We start from the raw sequence: 19,184 nt of genomic DNA on the forward strand, positions 1-19,184 counted from the left end.
GTGTGTGTGTACAGTAGACTGGCTTTACACACCATGTGTCCCTTCAGAACAGACTATACTTTGTGTATATGTATGATGACATCACTGACCTTGTACACCAGACTGTCCTTATAGACCGAGCTACAGAAAAGTCTCTACAAACCACCAGAATGTCTGAAAAAATAGCCTTTTTTATATCTCAGTTGAGCAAAGAAAATGTTTAAATTTTAAGTTGTGTATAGGTTTGCTTTTTTTTTTTCATGATTTTTGATATGCATATTGTAGCTCTAGCACCTCTGGAACCCGGTGTCCCCATAGCCCTATGTCCAGTCTGATTTGCCAAAAATTTCAGAAATTGTCCCTCTAACCCAAGAAACGTGTGTGTGTGTGTGTGTGTGTGTGTGTGTGTGTGTGTGTGTGTGTGGAGTCAGAGTGTGACCCCATAAACGACTTCCCTAAACCTGCTGGTCTGGAAGTCCAGCAGTTCATCTAAACAAAAGGCACTTAGACTAAAACAGACATCCTACCACAAAACAATAAGAAGGTAGCACCTCTCCCATGATCCCAGGACGTGGGTGTGAATGCCAGAACACTCTGGAGTCACACAAAGTCTTTAAAGACTACTATCATTACACAATTGGTTCTACACCTCTGAGCATATATGGTTAGATATTCCCCAATAACAATGACAATGATAAAATATAAATCCAACAATGGTTTTCAGGGTTTTTATCGTTAACTTTGTTTCCCTGGGTCTTTTCCCGTGTTGTAGTCGTGTGTCTTATTTTGAAAGAAATGTTTACGCGTTACCATAGTGACCAGAGAGCATTAAGGCTGCAGACAGGTGCATCCAACAACATTTTATTTTCCCTTATTTGATTTATGGACCTAACTGTATGAACTGGACTTTGGCTTTAATGCTGCTCCTCTTCATCATTGCTGTGTTGCATTTCCATCATTCTGCTGCTGGATTCACTGCAGGCTTTAACAAACACTCCTTTGGGTCCAGGCCCAGCCACGTGTTTGTAAGCTGCTGTGCTCCTCACAAATAAAGCCTGAAGCAGCTCAGACTGTTAGAAGCAGCACTGAGCCCTGTTACAGTTATAGTGTTAGAGCAGCGGCTGCAGCCTACAGCATTTAAACTAGCTGACAGTAAACACATCAGTCCAGATGTTACCACATTACTTTGTGATGCTGAGAGTTAAAGGAGACTGGCTGATTAAAATCCCATTCCTTACATCACCGTCCTCTGCTCTGACTGCTTTCATTTAATCACAATCAGAATACTTTTTTGATCCCCAGGGGAAATTATTTAGGTTACAGTGCTGCAGCACAAACAGGAACAAAGACACAACACACTAAGTAAGAAATAGCACAACATACACAATATATACATGCATACATATGAGTCACTTATAAGTAACATGTGAGTGCTGGGGTCTATGACAGCAGGCAGGTCTGTATTTATGTCCAGGCTGACATGAACAGCTAGTAGTTCAGGGTTCAACACTCAGGAAAGTGTGTGACCTTCCACACTGACAGAAGATGCTAAACATGACTTTAAACTGTTGTTTGTTAAAGCCTCACAGATCTGAGAGCAGGGCTCAGTGGGTACATGAGCCTTTATACATGAAGGCTTTCTGTTTCCAGGAGAGGAAACATGTGATCCAGCTGTGTTTGGTCACATGGATCTGCTCTGCATGGATCACCTGACTAAAACATGTTGTTGTTATTGTTCTTACAGTCTTAAATCGGTACATCAGGTGGGTCACATGACACCCGGGGGTGACAGCAGCATCTTTCCTCTTTAGAAAGCTGCTCTCTGTCCCAGGAGCTGTTGTCACAGTAACAGCAGGAACAGGAAGTCACATGCTCTCTGCTCTGTGATTGGCTGCTTCTTATCTCAGCTTCCTGCAGAGGGTGGGGTCTGCTGATAACGCACACCAACAGAAGTGTGACTTTCACTTCCTGTTTATTGCTGTTGTTCTTAAAGCTCTCAGGCGATGCTGCAGCGCCCCCTGCTGACACAAACTCCTCCCTCTATCTCAGAGGTCACAGGTCAGCCTGCTGCAGAGGGTCTGCCTGTTCATGGACTTCCTGTTACAGAGACGGGTCTCAGCGTCAACACTGGTTTCTGATTGGACGGTGTGGAAACCCAGCTTCCTCCAGCCGAGTGATGTGTGGATTCATCACTCTCTGTGGATCAGTGTAAGTCTGTGTGTGGGTCAGCTGCAGGACTTGTTTGACCTTTGACCCTGGCAGACAGAGCTGGTTACTGCTGTGTGACTCCTGCCGTCGCTCCACTTTAAATTTTACTTAAAATAAGTCCTGACATGGCCCCGCCCCCTCTGACCTGCTGCTCCTGGATGTGCTGAGGACACAGCGGAGGCTCAGAGGGGGCGGGGCTTTTCCCGTGGCGGTAACCAAACTGCATTAGGTCGCTGCACTGCCAGTGTTTAACCACACCTCTTCTGACTGACCTTTGACCTCTGACATGTTGATTCGATCCTTATTTAATGACGTCTTTTATCTAGTGATTTAATTCTGTGTATTTATATGTGATGGTGTTCCTGAGTTCAGCCTCAGCTGATATCCACAGACGCTCCTATTGGCTGGTTTTAAAAACACATTTTTCCATTAAAGAGACTCTTTTAAAAACACGTCTGCCTGAAAGTCACATTTCATTGATTTTGGGGGATTTTAACAGAGAGATAGAACTTTATGAATCCCTCATGTTTATCCTCCAGGAAATCCAGTTTGTAGCAGCAGAACACCGACAAACTTTTACACAGCACAGAATTAGGATATCAAATAAAGGGGAATAAGAGAATATGAATATAAGCATAAATATGTACATATATACACAGACCTCACACAGAGACAGCAGCTACACTGTGTGTGGATGTGATCCACAGTCACAGCTGTGGGTTTCAGTCAGTGTGTCTCTAACTTCATGGTCACATTTCAAAGCTTATTGGAGCCAGAAGATGTTCAAGTAAAAGATTTGTTGCTGTACTCGTCTACCAGGATAACAGGAGGTTCATAAAGCTGTGTAATACTTCAGCTTTACATCATGCAGTAGTAGTTTATTAAACCCCCCAAAATATGACTATCCAGAGTTGGGACCAGGAAGCAGAGTTGCAGTCTTACACGCCTCTCTGCAGCTTCTCTCCTCCTGCTACCCCCCAAAAACCCATCTCCATAGAGACTGTGTCAGCTCCCAAACAGACAAAAACAAACTAAAAACCAGCAACAAACAACTTAAACATAAACAATCACAAAGAAAGAACAATACAGTATCCACATCTGAACCAAAGAGTAAAACAGTGAAATGTGGATTATTAAACATTAGGTCTCTCTCCTCCAAGTCTCTGTTAGTACATGTTAGTAAAAACATTTCTGCATTTTACCCATATTTTATTTTTAACTCAAAATCAAAGATTCCAGATTCTCCTACATGTTGGTTTTGAATCAGATAGGACGACAGATTTCAGGTGGCCCTGTGTCTTTCTCTATTACATTTGCCACTGTGTAACTCAAAGTTATTTAAGGACTAGTTTATTTCAATGGATGAGTTTACTGACTGATGCGCAGAAGAAATAGTTCTTTATGGAGCCTAGATGGTGTGAATGATGAGACCAAAGACTGCAATATCTTGTACCAAAAATATATTGAATAAATGGAGGAAAGGGGAAATGGAACAAAATAATTAACACAACACACAACATAAATGCCCACAATTAAATAATAAATCAATGCTGTGATCTTTCTGTGCAAAAGTCCTTTTTGGTCCTCTTCTTTTTAAAGTTCACTTTTAAGGTATTCCTCCTTAGAGTCCAGCTTCATACAAATGGGGAAATATGTCCGTAATCCAAAGACGGCTAAGTGGGGGAAAGAGGGGAAACAAAGAATGGTCCTACCGGCTCGCCACTTCAATATGAAGAAGATTAATTCAAAGGGAGGGAACAAAACCTGACCTGTAGGTCAGAAAAACGTCCATTGGCACATCAAGTTCGATTCAGTTTACCGGTAAACAAATATATTTTTCTGCAAGCCTATGTAACAATGCAAATCATCATCAACCAATGTACAACAGTTAAATTATTAATTATCTTGGCTACGTAGCTTAATCTATACATTCCAGTAGCGTTCGCTACAAACAATACAAAAACAACAATAAAGGAAAACAGCTGTCTAACATACAGCATAGCCGAATTCAAGGCAACACATAACAATAATCATTCAATCGCACTTTGTTTCAAAGTAAGCCCATTAAAATGCTTAAGTAAATAAAAGTGTTCAAAAACAGCGGTTTTTGAGCCGGAGTTCTGCTCGCGGTGGGAACGCCGCCGCACAAAGTCATTTTTTAATCGCGAAAACGATCGGCTGGTTACTGACAACCAAAAGGTTGTTTTTGGCAGATATTAAAGATCATGGGTGGGCGGGGCAAATGGAGCAGTTTTCTACAGTCGAGTAAAATTCCAGGAAAGAGCTGGGTGTGGCTTTCCTTTAAATCACATGATCAACAGCTTTAAGATGGAGGCAACTCGCTCAGTGTTTCCTGTTTCATTCTTAGACTGTGGCGATGGTAAGTAGCAGCTTTTCACTTGTTACCTGGCATCTTTTCAGCCACCAATGATAGTCATTGTATGTTATCAACATTTCACTAACTATGTTTTCTCTCATGTTTAAAATAGGCCGACCAAGAGCAAAATAGGTATGTCTGCAGACTCTGCTGTAGCCAAAGTTATCAGATCTCCTGTGTTTTTAAATCCCTAACTGCTCGATCATTATCATTTTAGAAGACAACAATTTCTCAAAGGAGGTTGAAAACTAATGCCTACAAGATTACCAAGAGGATGGTTCGGGGCTCTTACATGACTCCGGGAAGTCAACACTTGGTGGATGAGGTGTGTTACCTTTGACACTTTTAAGACAGTCCTGTTTATCACTACTAACAATAAGCAAATATGTTTTCACTCAACAGATCCTTCACAGCATGTTGTTTCTGGGCAAAATCAACAACATCCCCTTTTCTCCAGAAGAAATCTTCCCTAATCCTTTTGTTTTGGGTTCTTTAATGAGAAGATATCCCAGGCCTTTTAAGTTGTATTCGACTCAGCTTCCCAGGCGAAGTCCCTTCTCCTGTGTGCTCGACATGGTAAGATAACTCTTCTCACATTTTCAGTCAATCTGACAAACTTCCAGTTTTTAGGAAAGTATAATGCAAAGTGCTTTTTTACTGAGAAATCCAAAGAAAATCCATACTGTACCTTATACTTCAACATATGCTTCTAGCTATACTTCTCCACCAAACACAGAGACTGCAGTAGAGCTGGAGACTTGCTTCAGAATTTGTTAGTTCTAAATAATGTCTAACAGACTCATTATTGGAGATGCTTACAGTCTTCAAGGCATATATGATGCTGTCACTGTGTAGCTGCTGGATCTGTTAAGCTCAAAGACTCTAAATTCAGCGTGTTTTGACAGCCCGGCATAGCAAAATAGAAAAAAAAAAAGGTCAATTAGCAAATTTAATTATAAATTAGTGAGAACAAAGATGGATTTTTGCTTATTGATTTAAAATTAAATAGATTTTTGTGACTTGTTTCACCCCCTATCTTAAAATGTCTAAACCAAAAGCATCCAATGGTCCTGCATAGTTAAACAAGTCAAGCAGCGAAACAAACATGTTGATCAACTTTCTATGAAAAACAACTATATAATCAGGTGCAACACTTTGACCAGATCTGTAACTGTTTTCAGATCGTCCTGCAAAATAACTCAGAGAATGAAGAGCAAATAAAGCAGAGTCTGCAAGATCTCCTCACAGACTTGGACTTAGAAGAGAATAATAAAAAAACAGCTTTCGTCTCGTCCACCATCTGCATTTCTCAAAAATCCCAAACCAACAAATCAGAAAGGTACTGCGGAGTCTCCATGTCCACCAAAGGTCCTAACGCTGGGAAAATTATGATTGCTGCCTCCTGTCTTAGCAAATGGCATAAATATGTATCTGGTGCGGTGATGACCTATTATCCAAACACAGTCCAGAAAGATTACTTTGATGGAACAATTGAAGTACCTGGAAATATCAGGTGTGAGGCTTTTTGTCTCCGTGATGGTGCCAGAATGAAGCCTTGCAGATCATGTAAGAATTTGTTTGGCTTGAACACAGAAGACCTCAGAGAGTGGCCATATGGTAACTGTGCTGAAGCTGAGAGCCTGAGCAATTTGCTTGAAAATGAGAGAGAAGTTGAAACATATGTGGATGAATACTCAGCTGAAAAGGACAACAGGCAGAGAGCTGAGGATGAGGTTGGTAGGGTTCTTAGAACTGTGTTGCAAAGGATTCGGTTTAACTGGACAGGTGAATTTTACAACCCAGAACAAGAGTGAGATTTCATGAAATCATTTGCATTCATCATTCTGATAAATCAAAGATTCTCTGCTCTGACAGCATCTGTGTGGATTTTCTGTAATCACAGAGACGTGTATAAGCATGTTTACTTTCCATCTCCATGTAATTGTCACATTTAATAATTAAAACTGGCTTCTATGGGTTTTTGTTTGTTTGCTTACATATCTAGTGTTTAATGCAATATGAAGCATTATCAGACAGCATTTATTGGGAAGAATCCCATTTTCATACTGGTCTGTACCCAGGGTACACAGAAAATAAAAACAACAAGAACACATGTTTTCTTATTATGATCCCAACTATAATTTACTTAAGCAAAAGCACTACATGTGTAGTTATAATATTTATAGCAGTTACTGTTGAGCTTTAAATTTATCATCTTAAATGTTTATATGCTGATTATATTGCTTTATATAAGAAAGGCCTAACTCTGAGTACACTCTGTGCCAAAAAGTGCTGACAGGAAACTGCATGCTTTTGCAGAAACGTGCTTTTGCAGCTAGAAAGTGAAGCTGATATATTTCAGTTTTAATTAGTTTTTACCAACTGCTTGCTAGGGCAATCCCACGAGTTTGGTGTTTTTGTATTGAACATGATTCCAAGTGCTTTCTATAACACATAGCAGAGGTGCCACAACAAAGACTGAGAAGAGGACAGGAAGAGACAGTGAAAGAGATGCACTCCTTCGCCATTCATGTTAAAGCGTTGCATAGCTTTAATTTTAGAGAGTGTTGCATAACTTTAGTCATTTTTCTACCACAGGTGAAGCCAAGAATTGTGAAGCTCTCTTTTGGCCAAATACCAGAATCTGTAAGAAGAAGAAAAAACAAACAATCAAATAGGTCATTATTAAGAGGACAACAATCTCTTGATGATTATCCACAGTGTCTTTGATAACTCTGAGATACAAACTGTCAAGTATATACACATCCCAGCAAACAATAGCTGTGTTTGACTAAAGCGATTAATAACAAGGACAGAGCTACAATCACTACAGTCAAACATAAAGGGCTTAATCCTGAATCAAAGTCTGAGCTGTGATGCCGTTGGTGCTGAAAGCTGCTCAGATCCTGAAGCTGCACGTTTTGTCTCTCTCTAACCAAACCAGCAGCAAAAGAAGACACATTTCGCTTGACATAAACATTGTCATGAATTCCCTCTTACTTTTTCTGGTTTGCTTCCACCACCATTAAAACACACACAGAAAAACAACACAGCACAGCTCTCTGCCTCTCTCAGTGTACTTTAAGAACACCGTTTCCCATCTCAAATCTCTGTTTTTGGCATTATTCGCTTGCTTGTTATGAAGCAGTCTACCGTTGCTTACAGCCATTTTTTTTTAATGACTTCCGACAAGACAGCCTCATTTCTGCTGTTCAATACCAAATTTTATTTATTTTTTTCAAATTAAGTGAAACTGCAAAATGCTCTGCTGTGTCTCTATTAAAACCTCTGAATCACTTCAGCAGCATCAGCCAATGTACATTTGTTGAGTCGTGGTTCTCGTCTGCTTTTGTTCTACTGCAGAATAATATTTTTAAGGTTATCTACTGTAAAAAGCTAGGCCAGGAAAATCTGCTTCATGGTTTTGTGTTTTATCCTCAGTTACTTTGACACAAAAGCATCTGCTGTGATGCTCACACCTCTGATGAAGTTTCACAAGTGTCAGTACTGATAAATGATCAGAATTATAATGTTTCTGACTCTCTGAGTAAGAATTAAATGGAATCTAATTGGGACCTTGTGAATTGGAATTGAACAGGTTCTAGAAATCAGTGATGATACTCAGCTCCAATACCCACCTATGATATGAGGCTGACGAACGCTGACTGGGTTTCATTTACCAGCTTTTTATGTTCTTCCTGCAGTTTCCTCCCCACATCACTCATCTTAACTTTTTTCCAGTCCTCCTCAGTCTAAACAGAACACACAACAATACAAAGAAAAGCTCAGGTGATTGATCTCTAACACTAGGCATCCCCAGTCTTATTCTTAGCAGTCTAACTTCTCACCATATCTTTGAAGGCCTCTCCATTGTAGTAGCGCTTGGATGCTGGATACTCTATCGTTTTGTCACATAGTTCCAGGAAACTGGAAGCCACCAGATGCAGCTCCTCTCCGTCATAGCCGTACAGCTTTTTGTCCTCACACGTCATCAGCACAAGCTCGTCACATGGACATGAGGTGCCCTTTACCACACCAATAACCTGCATTTTTACAATCTCGGGAAGGTAGAATTTTCCCCAGGCGTTAACTTCATCATCATCCCCGTTGTATTTGGTGTTCTCAAGCTCTTCTATCCACAGGTCAGCACCACTTGGCTTCTTCAGGTGAACGCACATGCTTTTGTTTTTGGAAACAAAATCTTTCACCCATTTCAGGTACTTTTCACCTGGAAAGAAGCAGACAAGGAAATATGGATGAATGTAGAAGTGTTGGAAAAGACAAATAGCAAGGTTATCCTACAGCAGTTTGTGAAAATGTTGTATCTTGAAATAAGCAGGCAAAATGAGGATCTCACTTATCTCATATGTTCTGACTACTGACTTTCTTCAGTTAAAGGACAAAAAAAGGGCACACTGGAGGCTGACAGAGTGTGCAATGGTGGGAATCATTTTGCAGAACTCACTAAAGTTTGTTTCTCCTGGAACAAGCTTTTTACACTTCGGCAAATGAAAATACTGTGTTAAACTAAAAAAGAGCACCAGACCAAGGTCTACAGTACTAACAGAAAAGCATGCCGTTACCTGTTGCCTGTCGACACAGCTGCTGATCTGCCTCACCAAAAAAATGAGGATCCCTGAAAGGAATAGAAAGGTTATGTTAAAATGAATGACTGTCACGGTGATCATGGGAAGCTCCAAAATATCACAACAATAGCTACGAAATCACAAAATGCAGTGTGATGTCTGTAAGCACCAAACATGACATCTCTGCAAATTCATCTTGAAACATGTAGGTACCTCACACGTACAGCTGCAGCCATCTCAGCCATTTATCACTGTGGCTGCCAAGTGGCTGCCACTTCACAAGCGCATGGCCCAACATAGAAGAGCCACCTCCACAGGACAAGACTCAGCAGTCCATCTGCATCTTAAGGATAAAGGACACTCTTTCGAGGATGCTAATGTTCACATTTTGGACAGAGAGGACAGATGGTTTGAAAGAGGAGTGAAAGAAGCATCTATGTCCACTGTGAGCGACCATCTTTGAACAGAGGCGGGGTTTACGACACCAACTCTCTGCCATCTATAATCCAGTTTTGAGATCCCTTCCCAGACGCCTTAACGCCCACTCACATCCTGGGCCATCTGACCTCAGGAATTCGCATGATAAGGTGGGGCCAGGTTTCACAATGAACTCACCCGAAACTGGCTGATTGGGACCCACACCCAGTTTCACACCTTGGCTCAGGTGATTAGAGGATCATCAGGGGGTCCTTTTGTCCCTCTGTGGGGGGTCACTCCCACTAGGTTTATATCTGGGACTCTCCACCATTTGACCTTAGAACTGAAGAAGCTTCTCGGATGAGAGGTGAAACGTCTTCAAGTAACTTAAAGAAGTCCAGACGCTTTTCTTTGCAAGCTCCTTTGACTACGATGACCTGGATGACTGAGAACCTTCACAGACATAAGGTGAATGTGACAAACAAAGCGCCTTCTTGTTCTCTGTGATAATGTAAAGTTATTAATGAAAAAACAAACGAGTAAAAAACGGACTGGAAACATGTCTTCAATCAAAACTCGACAAAAACAAAGAAACAGCCTCACTTCTCTGCGACGCTCCCTAAAAATGACGTTACGTGTTACGTACCAGAGATTTCTATACAGCCCTTTATCAAGCCGAGAGAAAGTGACACAAAAACCCTCCAACTAATAACGACTAGCAGAGAGGCTCAGCTGAGTGTAGTTACCTGGTTTGCAGACGCATACAGACGTTTCCTGTCCTCTCGGACGCAGCTGTGATAGAACATGTGGTGCATTACCGCCACCAACTGGCTTGGAGTGAGGACCGGAAATCGCTCATGCCAAATCAAAAAAAAAAAAACATAAAGAAAGATTAAGTGAAGAGATAAATGAATACATTAAATCAAGAAGAAAAAAATCCACCACCGGACATATACATCCTCATATCCTTCTGTACAAATGAGTTTGTTTTAGAAACTGAAAAAAGCCACAAAACCTTCACATCTAGAAATCCTTTGCAGTAAAACTTGTTTTTTGGCAGGTTCCACAGGTTTTGAATCAGTTTTCTTCTTTATTCCTGATCATTTTGACAATGAAAAAGAACATGTTCTATAGGGCTTTGGAGTTGACGTCACGCCGCAATGCATTGTGGGAGCGCGGCACCATTTTCGAGGTCTACGAATCAAAACAAACACACTGTGTTGGAACGACGATTACAAGATGCTTAAAAGCAGCTCAAAAGAGAATGGACTGTATAGAGACCGATTGCGTCCAGAGGCGAAGCGGCGGTACTTGCAGAAAATAGCGTGCAGTGGAAATGTGGACCCGTATGAAATACGGCCGTGGAGTAGAAACCCTGAAGACGTAGCCTGATATATTTTCGTACCTTATCTGTGGAGTCAGCGCGTACAAGTCGTCATTCAAACAAAGGTAAGTCAGCTCGAGTACTGCGTGTGAAATGCGTTTGATTTCCCTGCAAACATTCACATTAGTGCAGCATAAATTCATTCATGAGGGGAAATTACAGTGAGAACGTGTGGAGGCTGTTAGAGGGAGAAGATAGTGAGTTCAGTGCAGGGCTGTGCAGAGAGGTTTAAAGGGGCGGGTGCTCAAAGTTAAAAAGGGGCACATTGAACCAGGCTGAATAACAACAACACACATTCATCAAGAATCTAATATGGGAAGGGCAGGGCTGTGTTGGTCTGAGACTGTAGACATTAAAAAGTCCACAGGAGAGATGGTAGCTGATTAAACAAGTGTCATGAGATAATAACAAAATGCAAAGATTGGTGACAGCGCTTGGAACCATAAGGCAACAAAAAACTATGTATGTAAAAAAAAAAAAAAAAAAAAAAAAAATATATATATATATATATATATATAAAAAAAACACCCAGCACGCCCCTGCGGGCGGTTTATCCTTCAAGCTCGGGTCCTCTACCAGAGGCCTGGGAGCTTGAGGGTCCTGCGCAGTATCTTAGCTGTTCCCAGGACTGCGCTCTTCTGGACAGAGATCTCCGATGTTGTTCCTGGGATCTGCTGGAGCCACTCGCCTAGCTTGGGAGTCACCGCACCTAGTGCTCCGATTACCACGGGGACCACCGTTACCTTCACCCTCCACATCCTCTCGAGCTCTTCTCTGAGCCCTTGGTATTTCTCCAGCTTCTCGTGTTCCTTCTTCCTGATATTGCTGTCATTCGGAACCGCTACATCGATCACTACGGCCGTCTTCTTCTGTTTGTCTACCACCACTATGTCCGGTTGGTTAGCCACCACCATTTTGTCCGTCTGTATCTGGAAGTCCCACAGGATCTTAGCTCGGTCATTCTCCACCACCCTTGGGGGCATCTCCCATTTTGACCTCGGGACTTCTAGGTTATACTCGGCACAGATGTTCCTGTACACTATGCCGGCCACTTGGTTATGGCGTTCCATGTATGCCTTGCCTGCTAGCATCTTGCACCCTGCTGTTATGTGCTGGATTGTCTCTGGGGCATCTTTACACAGCCTGCACCTGGGGTCTTGCCTGGTGTGATAGACCCCAGCCTCTATGGATCTTGTATTCAGAGCTTGTTCTTGTGCTGCCATGATTAGTGCCTCTGTGCTGTCTTTCAGTCCAGCTTTGTCCAGCCACTGGTAGGATTTCTGGATATCAGCCACCTCCTCTATCTGCCGGTGGTACATACCGTGCAGGGGCCTGTCCTTCCATGTATATATATATATATATATATATATATATATATACACAGTGGGGCAAAAAAGTATTTAGTCAGCCACCGATTGTGCAAGTTCCCCCACCTAAAATGATGACAGAGGTCAGTAATTTGCACCAGAGGTACACTTCAACTGTGAGAGACAGAATGTGAAAAAAAAATCCATGAATCCACATGGTAGGATTTGTAAAGAATTTATTCGTAAATCAGGGTGGAAAATAAGTATTTGGTCACCTCAAACATGGAAAATCTCTGGCTCTCACAGACCTGTAACGTCTTCTGTAAGAAGCTTTTCTGTCCCCCACTCGTTACCTGTATGAATGGCACCTGTTTGAACTCATCATCTGTATAAAAGACACCTGTCCACAGCCTCAAACAGTCAGACTCCAAACTCCGCCATGGCCAAGACCAAAGAGCTCTCGAAGGACACCAGGAAAAGTATTGTAGACCTGCACCAGACTGGGAAGACTGAATCTACAATAGGCAAGCAGCTTGGTGTGAAGAAATCAACTGTGGGAGCAATCATCAGAAAATGGAAGACATACAAGACCACTGATAATCTCCCTCGATCTGGGGCTCCACGCAAGATCTCATCCCGTGGGGTCAAAATGATCATGAGAACGGTGAGCAAAGATCCCAGAACCACACGGGGGGACCTGGTGAATGACCTGCAGAGAGCTGGGACCAAAGTAACAAAGGTCACCATCAGTAACACACTACAACGGCAGGGAATCAAATCCCGCAGTGCCAGACGTGTTCCTGCTGAAGCCAGTGCATGTCCAGGCCCGTCTGAAGTTTGCCAGAGAGCACATGGATGATACAGCAGAGGATTGGGAGAATGTCATGTGGTCAGATGAAACCAAAGTAGAACTTTTTGGTATTTTGGTATCCTGTATATGTTGTTGAAGACTTCTTCAGCTTCTTCTCAAGGACATCAGCTGCTTGTTTGGCAGCAGAGGCAGTTAAGAAGCTTCCTGAAAAACACTGAACAGTGAGTTCACTGTGGCATATGACAGATTCAGCTTTCTGTGTGCAAATGTGTCTGTGTCGACCTTTCAAATGCTGTTGAATCCAAAACATCAGCGGCTCCTCGGCTGCTCACTTCATGCACTTCTGTCTGTGTGACAGTCCAATGACATCACAGCTGTTTCCAGCCCCAGTGTCTCAGGACTGGACACCTTTAAACATGTCGAGGATCAAACAGCGTCCAGCTAAACACACATGAAACTATCAGAGCTGACAATCATTCCAATAACATCTAATGGTTCATGTATGTAGACACAGGACTACAAGGAAATGGCTCTCAGCATCTGGCTGTGGGAACACATGAGTCCCTGTTTGTGTTCAGATTGTGTGCATGTTTTAGACGTGTGTCACATGTAGAAACACAACAATCCCACAATGACACACAGATGTGTTTGACACAGCTGTGCAGCTGTAAGTTGTTTCTAATGATTCATTGAAGCTCTTCTAACATTCTGGAGACGATCAGTACATGAATCTGTTCAACACGACAACAATTTGACTTCAGTGTGAACGTTTGCATTAAATAACCTTCTTCATCCAGCTGACAGCATCTTCATCCTATGATGTGAACAGTTCCTCCTGTTGATGACAAACCTCTGACAGGATCTGCTTGAGGAGCTTTTTCATGTGCAGCTCTCTGAGCTCAGGGCTGAGCTGCTGTTTCATCTTTAAGAGCTGCTGCCTCCTCGCCGGACTTGTTCTCCTCTTCTTCTCCTAATGACACCATTTCTGCTTCATATAAAATTCAATAAAGATGCTGACATGTATCTGTAGCAACAACATCATTGAATCTAGAACAACTGGAGCCAAACCAGTGGCTCTGCTGGGATCACTGGTGAGCCAACACTTCCTTGTTGATGCAGATTTCAGGGCTTCCTTTTGCTCCTCCGTTATAACTGTTCTCTCTTCTCAACACATGATGACACAAAGGAATCAGCAGTGACAAAGATGATGCTGAAGAGAAGCACACACTTCACACATATAACAGACCAGTGCAGTTACACACACCTCTGCTCGACATCAGGCCTCAAACAAAGACACAAAACACTAACTTGACTCTAAACAGAAGAAACGAGCAGCTGTTTCTGTTCTGTGCTTATTTATATTTGACACACATGCTTCTCTTTGTGCAAACACACATCGCACTATAAGGGTAACCTCGCACACAATGATTGGACAGCACAGTGATGATGCTGGGAGATCCTATACGCAGCAACACAGAAACACTGAGAACTTTAAACAATGATGGAAAGTGTTATAAATGACTTGTTGGCCTCTGATCTGTCACAAACAGCTGAAACGTGTCTCTCATGAGTCACATGAAGGTTTTTGACAGAAAGGACAAAAAGTAGCTGCAGTCAGTTTGTGTCATTTTTATATTTATTCATCTGGGAGAAAAATCTGAGGGACATTAAAATGTGTTTTCAACAGAGACAAGAACATGAATATAACAGAACAGGTAAATGAACATGTTTCAAGTAAACAGCTGGACTGATCAGGTCCAAACACAGAGTGATAAATTTGTCAAACAGCTGTCATATCTTTATATAGAAGCTCTTTATAAATGCTGCTCACTGCAGTCTGTTTACTAATAATGTCAAAGTGTTAGAAACACAGAAACATCAGAATGGTCTTTGTTCACAGAAACCTGTCTGGGATCCTTTGTTGTTCTTTTGATGCAGAGTTACATTATAAATATAAAGAGTTATTTCAGAGTCTCATCAGTTTTCCTGCATGTCTTTATTTAACACATCAGCAGGGCTGAAGCTCTCATGTTAAACACACACTGATCTATGGACACGTTCATGTGTTTCTAACAGAACCAGGCTGTTATCAGCCTGCACTAACATTATGTCACACACACTGAATGTAACAGTGACAGTTTACATCATCACACAATCAGCTGTGATTGTTTCACTGTCATCAAACGAGTCAACAGGAAGTAGAATCAATAGAAACCAATCATTTCCTGACAGCATGTCTGATGGAAATAAGTGCAGATTATGTATGAAGTCTAACTGCACACAGTAACTGTGTTACAATAAGGACTTAACAGCGCCCTCTGCTGGAGTGTTTCAGTACTGCGTTAACTAGAATACACCACCTCCTCCTCACACCACCTGCTACAGCTCTACTCTTCTATGACTACAGTCATCCACAGCACTGATGTGAGGTCACATGGTTCATATGTAAGGAGCACAGCTGACCTCAGGTCAGTTTAATGACTGTGAGCAGCAGCTGTGTTATTGTCACTGTGACAGGGAGACACTCTCAGACACAGCGCTCATGTCAGCTTGTTCTCATGCAGGAGGATCAGGAGCTCCATGTTTGTCTTTCTGTTTGAATCATGATGTGTTTGTGCCATCAGAGTCTGTCATGAGTACTCAGGGTTTCACAGCAGCTCTTCTGGATGCTGACGAGGACTCCAACCTCATGTTTCACCTCTCTGAGCTTCTGATGTCTGTGAACACTCGTGTTTCTTCTCTGGGCTCATCTGGACAAAAACACCTTTCTGTGTTTGGCTGCAGCCTCATTCTGACTGACAGGAAGTGTGTTATCCATGAGCTGCACTTCTGTCAGGAAGTTTCCTGCTGTGTTTCCTGTCTGTGGACAAACACGAGTGTTCCAGCTGAGGACTTGGTTCCTTCCACCTGTCCATACAGGACATCACGCTGTCTGCAGCTCTGTAAATGCAGCTCCAGGTCCTTCCACGTGCTGCTCTGTATTTGTGCAGTTTGTAGTGTGTCCTGGGAAACGTAGCACACATGGTGTTCTTCTGCTGTTTCCTCCTTTCACTGAGTGTGAAACACTGACGCTGTGCTGTTGTTCACAGAGGGGAGCTGATTCTAGCTGCAGCTGGACTCTGTCATCTAACTGAATGTGTTGGTGCTGATCACGGGGCTCTGAGGGGGGAGCAGCAGGAGGACTCTGGATGCTGACGTCAGTGTATCTGTGGAAGCTCCCACAGCGTGTCTGTCATTCAATATTGTGCTGTATATTGTATCTATGCAAAGATGAACAGACTGTGTGTTCACTGGTCTCTGTGCTGCAGCTCTGATGTCATCATCACTCCCTCCTCCACCCTCAGCAGTCCCAGCATGCTGCTGTGGTGCACCCCACCCTCACTCTACACCTGAGCCACAGACCACACCCTCCACCTCAATATACACCACAGTTTTCTCTGCTGTGGAAATGAGATCAGGAGGAAATCATCATTATTATTATTTAATAAACGCTCACATTAATGTGGGCTTATTTGTTTCATATTAGAAACATTAGTTGAGTGTTTTTAGTATAAAATGGTCAAAGTCCCTCTTTTTGCTCCTCCCCTCACCTGTGGATGGGCGGTGCTGTTACCGTGGTGACAGCTTGGATGTGTTTCAGTCCTGCCTGGTTATCACTGCAGGAATCTTTCACATTTATTACAGGTAATAACTCTGATTTTTCTGTGTATTATGAACCAAATGTATCCTGATACTCACAGAGATGGATGAGCAGAGGTTTTTTTTGCAGTTTATGTAGTTACTATGGATTTAATGCATACATATTATTAAAATTAGGGCTATAACAGTTGTATTGATGTATAGCAACTTGAAATGCTCCCACAAATGGCTCCACAGCATGTAAAAATATAACAAAAGCTCTGGCGGACTTGGTTCTGTGGTCAGTCTTAAAGGGTGAAGTTAAACTCTGTAATCTTCACTGTGTCACAGAGTTCAGTGAGTCCCGTTATTCACAGTATCAATCAGATCATCAGAGAACAGCTGATCAGCAATCAGTGGTGCCAACAGCGCCTCCTGTGGTGAGAGGATGCAATAATGCAATGTAGCATTTTTCCACTCAACACTTGCAGTCATGGAAACTGTCTGTTGGATCTGTGTGACGTTGCTTTCTTGGTTAGAGTTCCTCACAAATGTCCAGATGATTCTTCTAATGAGGCGTCGACCATGTTTGCAGCTCTTTGGAAGAAAACGTCGCCCTTTGCCATCCTTACTTTTCTTTGACTTCTTCAAATGCAGCTGAACTCCAGCTGGTATTTTCTTGGACTTTGCAGCTGTTTCTGGTCATCAGTTCATTCCTGCAAACCTCTGAAGCTGAACAACAATGATGCTGCATTGCTGGCTGATCCCAAAAGGTTGATTCTGTTCATCTGGACGTTTTCAGAAACGTTTGCTCACTGATCAGGTGACTTCTTCAGTCTCAGCTGACTGCAGCTTTACAAGCTTACAAACAGCACATTTGCACAATGACTGAAAGCAGCAGCACCTGATATATATGATACTAATATAATACATATACATATATAATCCATACTAATGATGAAGGAGCTGAGCTCACAGTCCATTGTTCATTCAGTGAACTACTCAGTTTATTTTGGGCCTCAGAAATGCTCACTCTGTTTGTACATCACTGTCAGCAATAGACTCATTCTGCTGTGTGGACAGGAACACATGTGACATCACTTCCTGTTTGTTTGTGACTGAAGAAGTTTACAAGGAATCATTTAGAAGAGTTTCAAACATCAACTGATTGAATCCATGAATCTGAAAACGTGTTTGTGAGTGAAAGAGACAGACATGTACAGACTGAACTATCTGTTCAACAGTCAGAGTGTTTCTGTAACAGGAGACACTCTTTACACTCCACTCAGCACAGGGACACTGAGGAACCAGGAGACCAGACTCTAAACCCAGGATAAAGAGTTTGAGTGAATGTGGTGTTGAAGGTGTGGAGGTGGATCAGAGTGTCAGAGGAGACTCTGTAGAAGGACAGAGTGCCAGCAGGACAGTCCACATACACTGCTGCTCTGTTAGAGACAGAGGAGGAGGAGGAGGAGATGTGTGTTTGTATGTTATTGTGCCAGACATAACGAGGACCATCATCAGAGCATAACAGACTCCAGGACTGATTATTGTATCCAAACCAACAGTCTCTGCCTCCTTTCCTTCTGATGCTTCTGTAACTCACTGATATATCAACGCCTCCTCTCCACTCGACCTCCCAGTAACAGCGACCAGTCAGACCATTTCTACACAGCAGCTGTTCCCAAACATCAAATCTGTCTGGATGATCAGGATATGACTGAACCTCCTTCACACGTGTCACCTTCCTGTTGTTGTCAGACAGTTGGAGCTCTGTGTTCACTGTGTTTGTGTCGATTGTGAGTTGACAGGAATCTGATGGAGAGAACAAACACAATCCAGCTGCAGTTATTGATCCATCATCTGTTCATTGATTGACACTTTGATGATGACTCCTGACATGATGAAGATGGTTGAATGTGTGCTGCTTTGTTTTCATGAATCCCATTAAAAACACACTTACACTTCCTCAGACCTGGTCTCAACCATCGGACTCCAGCAGGCTCCACCCTGAAAGGAGGAGGGGGGTCAGAGCAGCACAGTCAGCATGCACACATGGACATTACATGGCTCTCACACACACACTGTTACACACTGAGCTCAAAGCTCGGCTCCACTGTTTTACTCAAAGAAATCTACATTTATTTATCAGCACATTTAAAAACAGCTTGAGCCAAAGTGCTGCACAGAGTAGAGAGAAAATAGGAAACATACACAGTAATGACTATAAAGACTGGTCAGGATTGAAAGCTACAGAGTACAAATGTGTTTCCAACCGGCTTTTAAAAATGTCCAGTGTTGGTGACGACCTGATGTGAAGGGCGACTGTTCCAGAGTTTGGCTGCAGCCATCGATAAAGCTCACCTCTGTTTTTACGTCTAGTTCTGGTCAGAAGCTGCTTATCTGCAGACCTGAGGGCTCCACTTGGATTCTTTTGTTAAAGAGAGATAAGATGGAGCCAATCCATTCACAGATTTAAAGACAACCAGATCTGGAA

General features: G+C 42.4%; 3 protein-coding genes across 7 annotated transcripts in view; all 3 read right to left on the reverse strand.

Moving 5' to 3' along the window:
- Window positions 1–19,184, reverse strand: part of LOC145424230 (uncharacterized) — a 236,558-nt gene that overhangs the window by 142,716 nt on the left and 74,658 nt on the right. The window lies entirely within an intron of this gene.
- LOC145424470 (uncharacterized) lies at window positions 7,832–10,671 on the reverse strand. Of its 4 annotated transcripts, XM_080297835.1 has the most exons (4): window positions 10,314–10,671; window positions 9,148–10,020; window positions 8,413–8,792; window positions 7,832–8,316 (listed from the first exon to the last, which is right to left on the reverse strand). In XM_080297835.1, exons 3-4 carry the CDS (start codon window positions 8,740–8,742, stop codon window positions 8,203–8,205), a joined length of 444 nt encoding a protein of 147 aa, XP_080153961.1. In that variant the 5' UTR covers window positions 8,743–8,792; window positions 9,148–10,020; window positions 10,314–10,671; the 3' UTR covers window positions 7,832–8,202. The 4 variants fall into 4 exon arrangements, 3 of the variants coding, with proteins under 3 accessions (XP_080153961.1, XP_080153958.1, XP_080153962.1); XR_013905574.1 differs by having other exon boundaries at window positions 7,832–8,307; window positions 9,148–10,671; XM_080297832.1 differs by having other exon boundaries at window positions 9,148–10,671.
- LOC113018030 (NLR family CARD domain-containing protein 3-like) overlaps window positions 17,673–19,184 on the reverse strand; it is a 49,104-nt gene continuing 47,592 nt past the window's right edge. For both annotated transcript variants that reach the window (XM_080296977.1, XM_080296981.1), the window contains 2 exons: window positions 18,651–18,697; window positions 17,673–18,502 (listed from right to left, as the gene is read on the reverse strand). In XM_080296977.1, the coding sequence (XP_080153103.1) occupies window positions 17,973–18,502; window positions 18,651–18,697 (577 nt within the window). In that variant the 3' untranslated portion in view covers window positions 17,673–17,972. The remainder of the gene's footprint in view (window positions 18,503–18,650; window positions 18,698–19,184) is intronic.

Source organism: Astatotilapia calliptera, chromosome 3 (assembly GCF_964374335.1).
Source record: "Astatotilapia calliptera chromosome 3, fAstCal68.1, whole genome shotgun sequence".
Taxonomy (NCBI): domain Eukaryota; kingdom Metazoa; phylum Chordata; class Actinopteri; order Cichliformes; family Cichlidae; genus Astatotilapia; species Astatotilapia calliptera.